The sequence below is a fragment of the Zootoca vivipara genome, chromosome 5 (genome assembly GCF_963506605.1).
Source record: "Zootoca vivipara chromosome 5, rZooViv1.1, whole genome shotgun sequence".
Taxonomy (NCBI): Eukaryota; Metazoa; Chordata; class Lepidosauria; order Squamata; family Lacertidae; genus Zootoca; species Zootoca vivipara.
The window spans coordinates 50,640,944-50,653,914 of record NC_083280.1 but is presented as its reverse complement, the minus strand read 5'-3'; the positions used below and the strand labels follow the sequence as shown (position 1 = coordinate 50,653,914).

The following is a 12,971-nucleotide window of genomic DNA, read 5'->3' as shown; positions in this document are numbered from 1 at the left end:
TGACCCAAGAATTTTTGTTGCACCTGGGAAAGCACCAAATGGCTTTCTGCTGCTGTGCCTCCTACAGTGTTTGCAAGAAGTGTCAGGCAAGTCTGCTCAGAGAGAACACAGCTCTGGGCCATTGCCTGGCATAGTTAGGACTACCAAGGTCAGTGACAATCCAAAACCCAAGATGAACAAGGTGGGGCTAGAGAATATCACAAAGCTGCCAACTCTAGGAAAAAAAATAATTTGAACTATGTTAAGTATTTCATACTAGGGACACGGGTAGCGCTGTGGGTTAAACCACAGAGCCTGGGGCTTGCTGATCAGAAGGTCGGCGGTTCGAACCCCATGACAGGGTGAGCTCCCGTTGTTCGGTCCCTGCTCCTGCCAACCTAGCAGTTCGAAAGCACGAAGTGCAAATAGATAAATAGGTACCGCTCCAGCGGGAAGGTAAACAGCGTTTCTGTGCGCTGCTCTGGTTCGCCAGAAGCGGCTTAGTCATGCTGGCTACATGACCCGGAAGCTGTACACCAGCTCCCTCGGCCAATAGAGCGAGATGAGCGCCACAACCCCAGAGTCGGTCACGACTGGACCTAATGGTCAGGGGTCCCTTTACCTTTTAGTATGAGCCTCAGGCATGGCAAGCTTTTAATGGTAGGCTTTAAATAAAAGGAGTCACCACAGTAATTAATATACACACAACTTTATTTCCTATCACAACACTTCCAAAAGGAATCTCCGATCTGCCTGGTGTAGGCTGCATCATAGTGATGCATAATTGGGATGATTTTATATCTAAATTCAGATATAGAATCTGAATACAAATTTTATGGCACAGCTTCAATTTCCACTTTGTCTCCCCAGGTTAATCTCTTTGTTTCCCTCACTAGGTTACAAAAATTAATTGTGTCTGCTATTCTCAAGATGTATTTAGTCATTCTGTTTCATACCTGCTAGGGTGCACTTTATAGCCTGTACTGGTAACTCCATTAATTTTGGGATGATTGGCCGAAGTTTATTTAATGGAAGGACTTCTATGTTACCATAATCTACATAGCCCACTAGAGCAGTTTTCTCTGAGATGTAGGACAAAACCGATGCACGGTACCATTGTTTGTCTTCTGGAAGATAAAAATACATTTGTCAAGTAAAAATTATAAGACTAACAACCCCATGCTACATACTCATTTTTACTGCAGCTATTGTACACAAGCGGTGGCTTTCATTGTGGCAGTAGAAGTTTGAGCCAATACTAGCCAAACTAGTTCTTTCATGCACAGCAGTATGCTACTTTAGAAAACATCAGGGGCACAGATTTGCAGAGGTCTCCAGTCTCAAAGGATGTTGCAATTTAGGGCAATAGGCATCTTCTGTAGAAAGAGCAAAAGTGCCAACGACCATGTAATACTTTTAATGACTTAAAAGTCCAAGATCAAGTGAAAAGTGCTCTGATATCCTCTGGTTTTATACAAAATGCCAGACACTGGCCATTAGGCCAACAAAGTGTGAATACAAAACAAAAAAACTATTGAAGAACTGAGCCTTCTCTGCATATGGGTAAAAATGCTGGAAAAGCCCCAAAACTACCTATGTAAATCAAAAGAAAGAACCAAGACCTCATCTTCAATAAATACCTCAACGGTCCTTTAAATTAGTACAGGCTTATCTACTACACTTGCAAGCTATCCTTAAACTACTCTCCAGTTCTCTTGCTTCTTGACCCACCTGCTGCCTTTGACACCATTGACCATTCACTCCTGCTCAACTCACCATGACCTAGGTCTCCATGATTCTTACTTTAGATGTTTTTCTTCCTATCAGATTGTTCCTTCAGTGGCTCCATAAAGTGGAAACTCTTATTCTGGTTTCCCCTTCTGTGCTGGCATTTTTCATAGACCTGTTGTTGTCTCATAGCTTGTCTCTCTCCATGCCAGCCTTCCCCACAATCCCTCCAGATGTTTTGGACTACAACTCCCATGACAATTGTTCAGGGTTGGATGCAGCTGCACTCCAAAATATCTGGAGGGCTCCGGATTTGAGAAGCCTGCCCTATACCACTGCTTTTCAATCTGCTCAAACATCTGGGAACCCAAGGCTGAAGAATACTGTTCTAAATTGTCCCTGGGCAACTTCTTCCAATCCTATAACATTCAACGCCGATTTCACCCAGCTCTACCATGTACTTTAGAATTTTCTCCCTCTACCCAAATTCACATCTCTAACTGTCTCTTTTGTTATTTCTAATCTGGTGTTTTAACACTGCCTGAAACTTAGTGGGTTGGATTCAACTAATGAATCTCACTAGTGGAAGACAGCACAAGGTCTTCCACTAGTGAAACAGAGCTTTTCGCTCCCACCCAAATTGGCACAGTGAGTGGGTAGGTCCAGAGAATGCACAGAACAGCACAAAGGAGAAGAGGGAAGATTGTTCCATCAGCAGAAGTATTTCAGCTTGCCAGATTGAACAATCTCTTTAGCCCTACACGGAATTTCTCCCAGCATGCTGAAGACTAAACTCATATTTCATCCAAAGCTCTTCTTTCCTTGAATACTCTCTTTACCCAAGTTGCAACATCCAACCTGCTGAACAGGCACAAAGCCTTGGCTTTATGTTCAACCACTCTCCTACCACGTTACTTTTTCTGTCGAAGCCATGTCGCTTTACAACATTGTGAAGATAAGCCACTTCCGCACCTGCGTCGGAGGTGGTGTTGTGGGCGTCCCAACTGTACTCTCGCATTGGGGCTGAGAGCTCAGCCCCTTCGCAATTGGGAGGGTTCCCGCCTGCGTCACCCCAGAGCCGACCAATCTGGTCGGCCAGGGGCGTGGCCAGCGGTTCAAAAGCAGACCGCTGGCAGGAACCCGGTCTCTTTCACCCCGGCTCCCAGCTGCATCGGTTCACCCGCCCGCCCACCCTTTAGGCTAGGCTGACGCTGCTATGGACTTCGGTTGGTCGCCTGGTTGGCCGGGAGCCTGGTAGGATTTTCCCCAATTGGGCTAGCCAAGGTGGTTTTTTCGCCTACCTCGTACCAATCCGTCACAACTATTGGTTTTGTGGTTAGGCATTGGATATTACAGTAAAAGATGAACGGGGGGGGCAGGTAGCGCCATCACCTGCCCAGGAAATGGAGGGGTATTCCGTTAAAGGTTTCCGGGGCGGGGCTTGGTCCAGAGCCTGGTGAGGCCAGGGCCGTAAGGCACGCCCCTAACGGTGATCACAGGAGGAGTTTCAGTTGATGTACATCACTGAGCTCCTTACTGGTGGTTAACTTCTCCCAGACTCCAACACACGGGTTGGAGTCGGACATAGTCGGTTAGGATCCAATGCCTAAGCCAATACCACTCAACATCTGTAACCAATAAAGTTGTGGCATTTTTGCCCATTAAAATCTATCTTTTGTGTCTTGCGTTTTATTTCCACTGGGGAGGGACATTGCCACACAACAGCGTCTTTGACAAGAATTCTGGTTCACATTCTAGTAATATCTTTCCTCGACTTCTTCAACCTTTATTTATGGTCTTCTGTTGTCTCATCTCGCTCCAAAAAAAAGTGACCTCTTGTTACTCTGACACAGAACATCATTCATCAGTGCTCTACAGTTTTTTCTTGTCCACTCACAGATCTAGCACAAGTTCCTCACCTTTATCTTCAAAGCCCTCCATAGCCTTGTTCCATTATAGCTCTTTTCTTATACCAATATATCTTCACCCACGGCCATTACTCTGCCAGTTCTACCACTCTCAGCTGCCTGAAGACATCCGGCTTCCTCAAATGACCGTTCTTTCCCCCCTGCTGCCCCTTATGCTTGTACCAGCACTCTTACTTCCTACAAAAATGTCTTCAAAACTTAAGGGAAGGGTTGTAGCTCAGTGGCAAAGCATACAGGTTCAATCCCTGGCATCTCTAGCTACAACTGAAAAAGACTTGTGTCTGAAATCCTGAACAGCTGCTGTCAATCACTGAGACAATGCTGAGATAGTGGGACTGATGGTCTAATTTGGCATAAGGCACCTTTTATGTTCTCATTTTGCCCATAAAGTTTCGCCATGTGGGTTGCAAACTCCTATGACAGGGACTTGTTCTCTTGGCATTCTGTAAAGCACCACTCACTAGAGGCATACTTAAGCCCACAGATTTCCATGGGCTTGAACAAGTGAACTCTGTTAGATATAGGCCAACAACAGTGAATCACCATCATCAACAAGTAATTTTTACCTGTAAACTGGGCACAGCACAAGTCTCCTACTGCTGGGCAGAAATCTGGGGGAGCAGAGATTGTGTTGCAGTATTCACCCAGGGATGCCTGAAGCTCAGTAAGTTTGCCTGACAAAATAGGTATTTATGTGAAAATCATTAAATAAAAAACCAAAATGTCCCCAAACCACAAGTAAGCAATATAAAAGTGTTGTACTTTCCTTTGCCAGCAAATGCTGTCATTTGAATATTGTTGGTTGTTTGGAGGTTACACAGAAAGTCTAGGCATGTTGTGGATTATATAGTACAAACTAGAAGCTATAAATTAAGAGTGATGTTAAGTATTAATCTCCTCCCACTTCAATGCAAAAAACTCAACACCTCACCACTTTTAAAGTTCTGTTACATATTCAAATGCTACTCCCACACATGTTTACATTTTAATTTAACTAAAAACAAGGACTTACAGCCATTTCCCATCTGCTGACAAAAGAAATCTCCTGGAGTCTGTATGTGGGCAACCATACCCAAAAATGTATCTCCTACAGATGGCAAGATAACCTTGCGAGTTTGACAGCTACTATGATCCAGTCCTTTATGCTCAAGCTTCTTTTCCTGAATAGAAATCTTTTCCGCAGTAGAACCTAAGAAAAAAGAATCTATTATCAAAACCTGAGTTGCAGGTATTACTGGTATTAAATAGCAATTTAAATAGAAAACCCTATCATCCTTAAGAGAATTCAGAATATCATTCATAGACACATTCATCTATCTATAATAGTAATAAACAAAATGAGACTCAGAAGACTCTCAATAATGCACTACCTCTCATGTGAACTAGGACACCACAAGCACAGCTTGAAGGAGCCACAGAACCACCAGCTCCTCTTGAAGCTGTATCTCTGCTCAAAGGCTAAGGACCAAGACAGCAACCCTCAGGTACAGCTTTATATTAAATATTATCCCATTTGGAGCTATTACCAGAAAGGCAAGTTCAATACTGTATAGCGCAAATAGAGCCAACTCCGTTTCCTCCAGCGCCCATTAGGATGACCTCTAGTGTGAGGCACTGCATCTTCCATAACCTCAAATGTTCTAGTCCAAGATTCTGGCAACTCAACCCTCCAAATTAAAGCAAAAACAGCCCTTTGGACCTGGATAACCCAGCTGTAATGCACCTGTTAACTTATGGCTACACTCCAAAGCCTCATAAAGATGACACAAATTTTTCACCAATAAGCATACAGGTGAAACTCAGAAAATTAGAATATAGTCTAAAAGTGCATTTATTTCATTAATGCAACTTAAAAGGTGAAACCAATATATGAGATAGATGCATGACATGCAAAGCAAGATATGTCAAGCCTTTATTTGTTGTAATTGTAATTATTTGTCGTTAGGCGGGTCAATTATAACTGGAATGTAATTAATGAAATGTAATAGCGATGTTTATTTTTGTAACTATTTGTTTTATTACCGTGGAATTTCCAAAGGAAAGCATTTGTAAAAATAAAAAATAAAAAAATATATAAGTTGCATTACTGAAATAAATGCACTTTTCGACGATATTCTAATTTTCCGAGTTTCACCTGTAAACCTATTTTAATATCTTTAGCATTCTTAAAGGTGCCTTGCTTTCATAAAGATATTAATCAAGATGAATTAAATAAAATGATAAGGACTCACCAGTAACAGAGTTTTCCTTGTTGCTACTCCTACTCTTTGAATTCAAACTACATCCAATTTCCAAGAGTATTTCATGTAAGTGTTTACCTGAAACACACACATTTGTTAATATCCATTCAAAAACAAATCATTGCCAACTGAAATACTGTACATCAGATCTACCAAATTTATCTCTAAAGTACTACTGTAAATAGGCCTACGACACATACAGATAAATTGATGAATGACAGCTTCACAAAGACTAGTAAAAAAGAATCTGCCATGCACACAAACATTCTGCCAAAAAAACAGAGCCCACTACACTCATCTCTTGTAAATTATGCCAAGTCAATATGAACAGCTACTTCTCAAAACATTTTTTTGTCTCCAATGCTTTGGTTCTGGGCACCGACATATTATCCAGGGGTTTGGTCAAACAGGAAAAAAATACAGCACTCCAAACTTATGAAGCTGTTTCCAAGTCTGGCCACTAGCTCATTTAACCCAATTAGTGACTGACTAACAGCACCTCTCCAAGTTATATACAGGGTCAGATGCACTTCAATTTTATTTACTTACTAGCTGGCCCGGCTATGTGTTGCTGTGGATTTTTGTGCTAAGTGGACCTTTTCCTGTTAAATGGACCTTCAGAGTCTCCGTGGAGAGTCCTCTCTGGTTCAGAGTCCCCCTTCATTTTGTACACACTCATTCCCCCCAATACGCGTGTTCTGTGAAATTATGACCTGTTCCAACCCTGACTCCCCTACCCACACATGTTTTGTTAAATCTCCCCACCCCGTCCCGACACATTCATCCTACCCAAATGCAGGGGGTTGTAAAAGGTCCATATCCTTTAGTGGGTTGTTTTTGTCTGAAAACATGCGTTGTAATGTCATGTCTGTCAAGTGAAGATTGAGGAGGAAGCATTTGGTTTTTTTATATCATCCCAAATTGGATTACATGTGAATGTAATGAATAAGCCATTGTGGTGGATTTTGGTTGGAATGTGGGTGTTTTGTGTGTGTGGTGGGTTTTTTGGGGGGGGGGATGTCGTTTGAATGTCACGATTTTTAATGTGTTTTATGTTGTGTTGTGTTTGGGTAGTCCTCTGTGTAGTGGAGGTGATTTTGTTGGTGTTGGGGGTTGGTGGGGGTGGCTGGTGTTGAGTTTGGAGGGTTGGGTTTTGTTTTTTTCCTTTGGGATTTGTGAGTCTGTTGATGATTGTAGGAAAAGAGTAGAGGTGAGTGTTTTTATTTGGTATGTTTAGAAGTTGTGGGGGTTGAGTTAGTGTTACATAGATGTAGTTTGGGGTTCATTTGTTGGTGTTTTTAGTGGGGGGTGGGGGGAATTTGGTATGGTGTGGTGTTTTTAAATTTAGATTTTTTGATGTTTTGTTTTACTTGGGTATTCTTATTTGGATTGGATGTGGTTTTTTGGGGGGTGGGGGGTGGTATTTTTTGGGGGGAAGAGTGTTGGGTATTTTTGTCCTTTGGGTTTCTGATGGTGGTAGTTGGTCCCGTTGCGGGTTTTTTAAATATTTTATTTGGTTTAGTGGTGGTGTGTGTGTGTTTTTTTCTTTTTCGGATTGAGATTTAGGAGGAGGTGGGGGGAGGCTGCATAGGGGATGGGGTGGGTCTCGGGAGGGATGTGTTTGTGGGGTTGGGGTGGTCTTTATTTTTTTGGCAGGGTCGGGGAGGACAGTGGGGATTGAGCTGCCTCGTGAGGTGGCTGTGGTGTTGGTTAGGATTGGGTCCTTGGGGCGGGGGCGCATTGGGGGAGTCCTGACTGTCTCTTTGTTTTTTGTGCGTTGGTGGGGTCGGGGTTATTGTGTTGTCAACGGTGGCTCTGTATTTTTTTTTAAGTTTTGGCGAGGTCTTTATTATGGAGAAGAAGGTGGAGTTTGTGGGTTCAGGTAGGACCGGGGGGGGGGGCTGAGGTGTATTGTGTGTTTTCGCTGGTGGTGGGGATTGGGGCCCTTGAGGCGGCAGTAGCGTGGGGGGAGGAGGCGGAGTCTGGACTGTGTCTCTGGTTGTTTTTTTTGAGGCAGCAGGATCGGGCTTATTGCAGTGGGGATGGAGGGTGCAGAGTTCCCCCCCTCTTTGGGGAGGTTTTTTGGGGGGTGGGGAAGGCGGAGTTTGCGAGCAGCCGTTTGAGGCTGCAACGTGAGGCACCAGTGGTGGGAGGCAGCGGGTGGCTGCAGGTCGTTGGAGGCGGCGGTTTCAGGCAGCAGCTTAAAATGGCGAGCAGGCGTTTGAGGTGACGACTGTAAGTTGTCGCCTCGGGAGGTGTGTGCCAATGTCGGAGAGGCTTTGCAGGTGGCAGCGTGTGATCTGCCTTTCTATTGGATGCTGCTGGAGTCTTCAGAGCTTCTGGTGGTGATGTCTAATTTGTGCACCACTTTTGTGTTTAATCATTATTTTAGGTGTGAAAGGTGTGGTTTTTTTGGGGGGAAATTATGCCAGATCCCTCCCTGATGGGCATGTAATGTTGTGGCCAAATTTGTTACATTACGGTTCAGCAGTTACAGAGAAAGGCTGTGACCTCCGCGCGCACAATGCCTACATTTATATATACTGTGTTTCCCCTTTTTAAAGACACCATCTTATTACTTTTTTTCCTCAAAAAACCACAGGGTGGCTTTTTTACAGTGGGATGTCTTATTTTTTTATTACGGTTTTTACGGTACCTTATGGTCTCCTTGGCCGGGCCGGGTCACTGGCTCGGGGCACTGCTGGGCGCGGTGCGCGCTCCAGCAGCCATTTCCAGGCGGCCGGATGGCAGGCCTCCTAGGCTAGGCGGAGGCGAGGCCGCTGGCTCTGGTGCTCTGCTGGGCGCTGCGCGCGCTCCAGCATCCGGTTCCGGGCAGCGGGACGGCAGGCCTCCTCCTCCTCCTGCTGTTGCCACAGCTGGCATACAGGATAACACTGGCTGGCTGGGGCGCTCGACGGTCTCACTCCACATGGCATGGAGGTATGTCTTATTTTCGGGGTATGTCTTACATTCTGCAAAAGGTTAAAAATCCTGCCATGGCTTACTTTATGACTACGCCTTAAAAAAGGGGAAACAGGGTATATAGATACTTGTATCCCACTTTATAGTCCCAATAGGTCCTAAAGTAGCTTACAAAAAAATCTGCACATATAAACAGAAACATGGTGCCAGGCTTTTCACGCAGCACTTTTTGGTACTAATTCTTGGTACTGCCTGGTATCACCAGGCCCACCGAGGATCTGAGGCAAGCATGACCGAGCAATTAGTTATTGGTCAGTCCATGATGGAACCAAGTCTTCCCTAATACCGTGTTTCCCCCTTTTTAAGACACCGTCTTATTACTTTTTTTTCTCAAAAAACCACAGGGTGGCTTATTTTTGGTGGGATGTCTTACTGGTACCGGTATTTTTATTATGAGTCTGAGGGAAGGGAGGTGTGTGCGTCCCTGGTGCAGCCCTCTCTCCCCGGCCCTGGGATGTTCGCGAAGGGCTGCTCTCTCTCTCCTCCAAGGTGGGGACTCACTTAATAGCAATCTGCTACACTGGAGCTTCTTAAATCTAAACCAGTATAATGGAATCTATCTGTGTGATACAGTCCTAGCAGTAGCCTATACCTAAAGCAAGTAAGGATCTCTACCAGCCAGCTGCCCAAGACTGCAAGACTGTCTGAAGTTCCAACAACATAGCACTTTGCAGTGCTATCACTGATAGCAAAGAAGCTACCTGCTGAGAACAAAGAAGCCAGCTAAGCAGCAATTAAGATTGCTGACTTGGTAAATGGTAGCAATTGAGAAGCAATTGAGCCAGCGAGGTGAGGAAGCACGTGTTGTTAGGACCGGCAGTTTAACTTTTGTGTAAAGCAGCGTTTAGCAGCTCCTTTTAGCAGCTCGCAAACAGCGAAGGAAAAAGTCCTTAATAAATAAATAAAAGTCCCCAAGGCAAGGACTGCGATCCAGACTACTTACAAATCCTTAAAGGGGCAGCTCCACAGACAACCAAGCAGCATAAGGTAGAAAGAAAACTGCAGCAGGATTTTTAAAAGGCTGCTTTATGCCCGGTAAAAGCAATGAGACAACAATCAGACACGGGAGATTCCCGTTAAGAGGAAATCAACGTGCATTGAATGGAAGGGAATTTAGGGAAAGGTGGGGGGAAGCGAGAGGTGGGCTGTGTGTGTGTGTGTGTGTGTGAGAGAGAGAGAGAGAGAGAGAGAGAGAGAGAGAGAGAGACGCAGGGGGGGGGGGAGAGAGACAGACGCGCGCACGGAGGTCTCTCCCTAAAAGGGAAAACAGCCTTTGCATTCTTCAATCGCCCCTCTTTTCTTCCTCGTGCCTTCATCTCCTCCCCACCCCACTTTTCTCCCCTTCACCAAGTAGAGCTTACACAGCTTGGCTAAAAAAATTATTTTTGGATCTTTTTATTTAAAAAAATGCTCTCAGAAACGGGGAAGAGAAATCACAAGGCTTCGGCAGCCAGCAGCTACGGCTGTTCGGTGCATTTTTACAAGCTTTTAAAGGAAATACGTGTCTGTGGAGCGACAGCAAAATGGGGAGAGATTTTTAAGGGGGGAGTTGGCTGGCAGGAGGGGGGTTATTGCTAGTGGGTGAAGGGTCTATCAGTATGTCTTATTTTCGGGGTATGGCTTGTATCGCGCAATTGCTTAGAAATCCTGCTATGGCTTATATAATGACTACGTCTTAAAAAAGGGGAAACACGGTATGTAGGGAATAACATATGATCACTGTACAATGACTCATCCACCCCAAGATATGATTTTATCACAACTGAAGTATCCAGTGAGCATCCTTCTACAAAAACTGATGTTAACAATCACTGCTTAATTAACAATTCATTCAACAAAGAATATTACTGCTAATGAAACTTACCAGAATCTGCCAAAACAACATCTACAGCAAAATAGGGCATCTCATCCACGAAAACATCAACAATAGTGAATGAGCAACACTTTCCTGTAAGAAATGGAGCAATAGCTTTGCTGCAGTTTGCATTCCATTTTTCTTCAGTTGAGAGGACATCAGCAACACAACATTTAATGGCCTGAAAGCAAAGCAAAGCAAAAACAAAACACACTATAAGGATGTCTGGCTTACTGCTGGTCTTTATGGCCATGTGTGCACATGTCCTTCAAACATTTGCATGTTGGCCAATTTAAGATTTTTGTTTGTGTCTTAGTCAAGATGCAAGTTTTGGAGTCTCTAGTAGTTAGTAATAACAACATTCTGGTGTATTATTTGTCTCAACACACTTTAGCATTTGCATACACGGGTCTGTATTCTTGGCACTCTAAGTATCTGTTGGTGAAGGTGCATTGTGTAAACTTATACTTACACAGGGTGGAATGTGCGCAATATCTTGGTGCAATCGTTTAATTCTATTTAGCGGTATATTCTCTCCATTTCCATAGTCAATATATAAAACCAGAGCACTCTTCTTAAGGATATCCACCTCTTTTATAAGCACTCTGTACCAGGTCTGAACATGAACAAGTTATTTTACATTATGATTTATTATTCTTTTTTACAATAAAAGGAGAAAAATGTTTCTTTTTCAACATAACAGCTGAACAACTACAATGGCAATTTTAATACAAGAACCTTCAATACATTTTTGTGCTTTTAAGCTAGTATCAGATGTAATTTAGAAAACAGAATAATACGCTGAACTTTCTATGTTTAGTTCATTTTCTGCAGGGGATGGAGGAGACTGTAATTGTGCTGAACTGAAAATGTTCAGTTTAACTGAGATACCATACTAGTTAGTCAAACAATTCTACCATAAACTGTTAATTCATTAATACTTTATATATTACAGTTTACATCTTACTAGTAATCCAAAATACAGGTGTTTTTATCTTACTGCTACAGAATTAGATTTACCCTACATTTGCACTAGGCTATCACAGCTGTGTGTGTGAAGTTAGGGTTGCCATATGTCCAGAATTCCCTGGACACAGCCGGTATTCAGCTCTCATAGTCTGCGGAAAACAATGAAATGTCTGGGGAAATCCAGACATATGGGAAGCCCATGTTGACATTGTAGTTTTTGGCGACTTTCATTTTTTTAAAAAAGCTTTAAAAACTCTTTTTTGATATTTTTTGGGGGGGAAAGCTCAACAATATTTGTATCCAGATTTTTACTTTTTGAAATATGGCAACTGTCAATAATGATACAACCATTAGAACTGCACAGAGATGGGAAACACAATGGTTGCAGCACACCCCACATTTTATTGTCACCCTAGAGTCGCCTAAACTGATCTTACTCCCACATGTGTGTAGTTTTTATCTTTCTAATGCTGCTTCACAAATGCTAGTTTTAACCCAAGCCTTTATCATGTCTTCAGATTCCAACAGCCCCTCTGCCTCACTTACTGTATACATTTATTTTCCAACAGTTACTAGCAGTTACCTGCAGGCAGATGGTTGATGGACTCAAAGTAAAGCTCACAGATTTGTCAAAGGTATTGTTTTCACAGCATATCCAAGGGTGTCACAGAATTTTAAAAAATTAACTCCCACCCCAAAGGTTTCCTGTAATTCTGTTCAGAGTTTTTTCATCTACCTTTGCATGTATAGATTTTCTCCTCTATTAGGTGAGGTTTTTAAGATTACTGGGAAGGTTGTACCAGTTTATCTCCTTTATTGTTCTAAATATTAGTACTTGTGACATCACAGGAAAAACACCTATTTTGTGTTTGTTGTGAACTGTCATACTTAACAGATAACAACTGAGAGGAAGATATTTTTTTTTTAAAAAAAAACAGTGCTTGGCTTCATCCCTCTACTTGTACTTTATTATATGCTTGTGGGAGTGTCATTTGAAGCTATTGAACAATCCTACTGCATTTAAACTGCACTTTTATTACCATTTTACTTTAGTTTATGGTATTCAAAAACATTTGACCTAAGTGACAGATCTCAAGTGACATAACCCATTATAAAATTTAAAATGTTACTTCAGGAAAACCATCTTGCCCTGATGAAAATACCCAGGCATAATTTATTCAAGTGCCCCAACACCTTTCATCACCTTTATCTAGCAAAGGAAAATCTGAAGCAAATAATTGGCATAGAATTATACTGTATTGCCAACCCTCTCTCACTTTGGCAAAGTTA

At 42.9% G+C, this 12,971-nt stretch overlaps 1 protein-coding gene across 1 annotated transcript in view; it reads right to left on the bottom strand.

Moving 5' to 3' along the window:
* TDRD1 (tudor domain containing 1) overlaps window positions 1-12,971 on the bottom strand; it is a 30,258-nt gene that overhangs the window by 11,191 nt on the left and 6,096 nt on the right. Inside the window, exons 7-12 of the mRNA XM_035132521.2 lie at window positions 11,185-11,328; window positions 10,722-10,893; window positions 5,867-5,953; window positions 4,648-4,824; window positions 4,202-4,309; window positions 936-1,106 (exon numbers count right to left, since the gene is read on the bottom strand). Coding sequence (XP_034988412.2) covers window positions 936-1,106; window positions 4,202-4,309; window positions 4,648-4,824; window positions 5,867-5,953; window positions 10,722-10,893; window positions 11,185-11,328 — 859 coding nt within the window. The remainder of the gene's footprint in view (window positions 1-935; window positions 1,107-4,201; window positions 4,310-4,647; window positions 4,825-5,866; window positions 5,954-10,721; window positions 10,894-11,184; window positions 11,329-12,971) is intronic.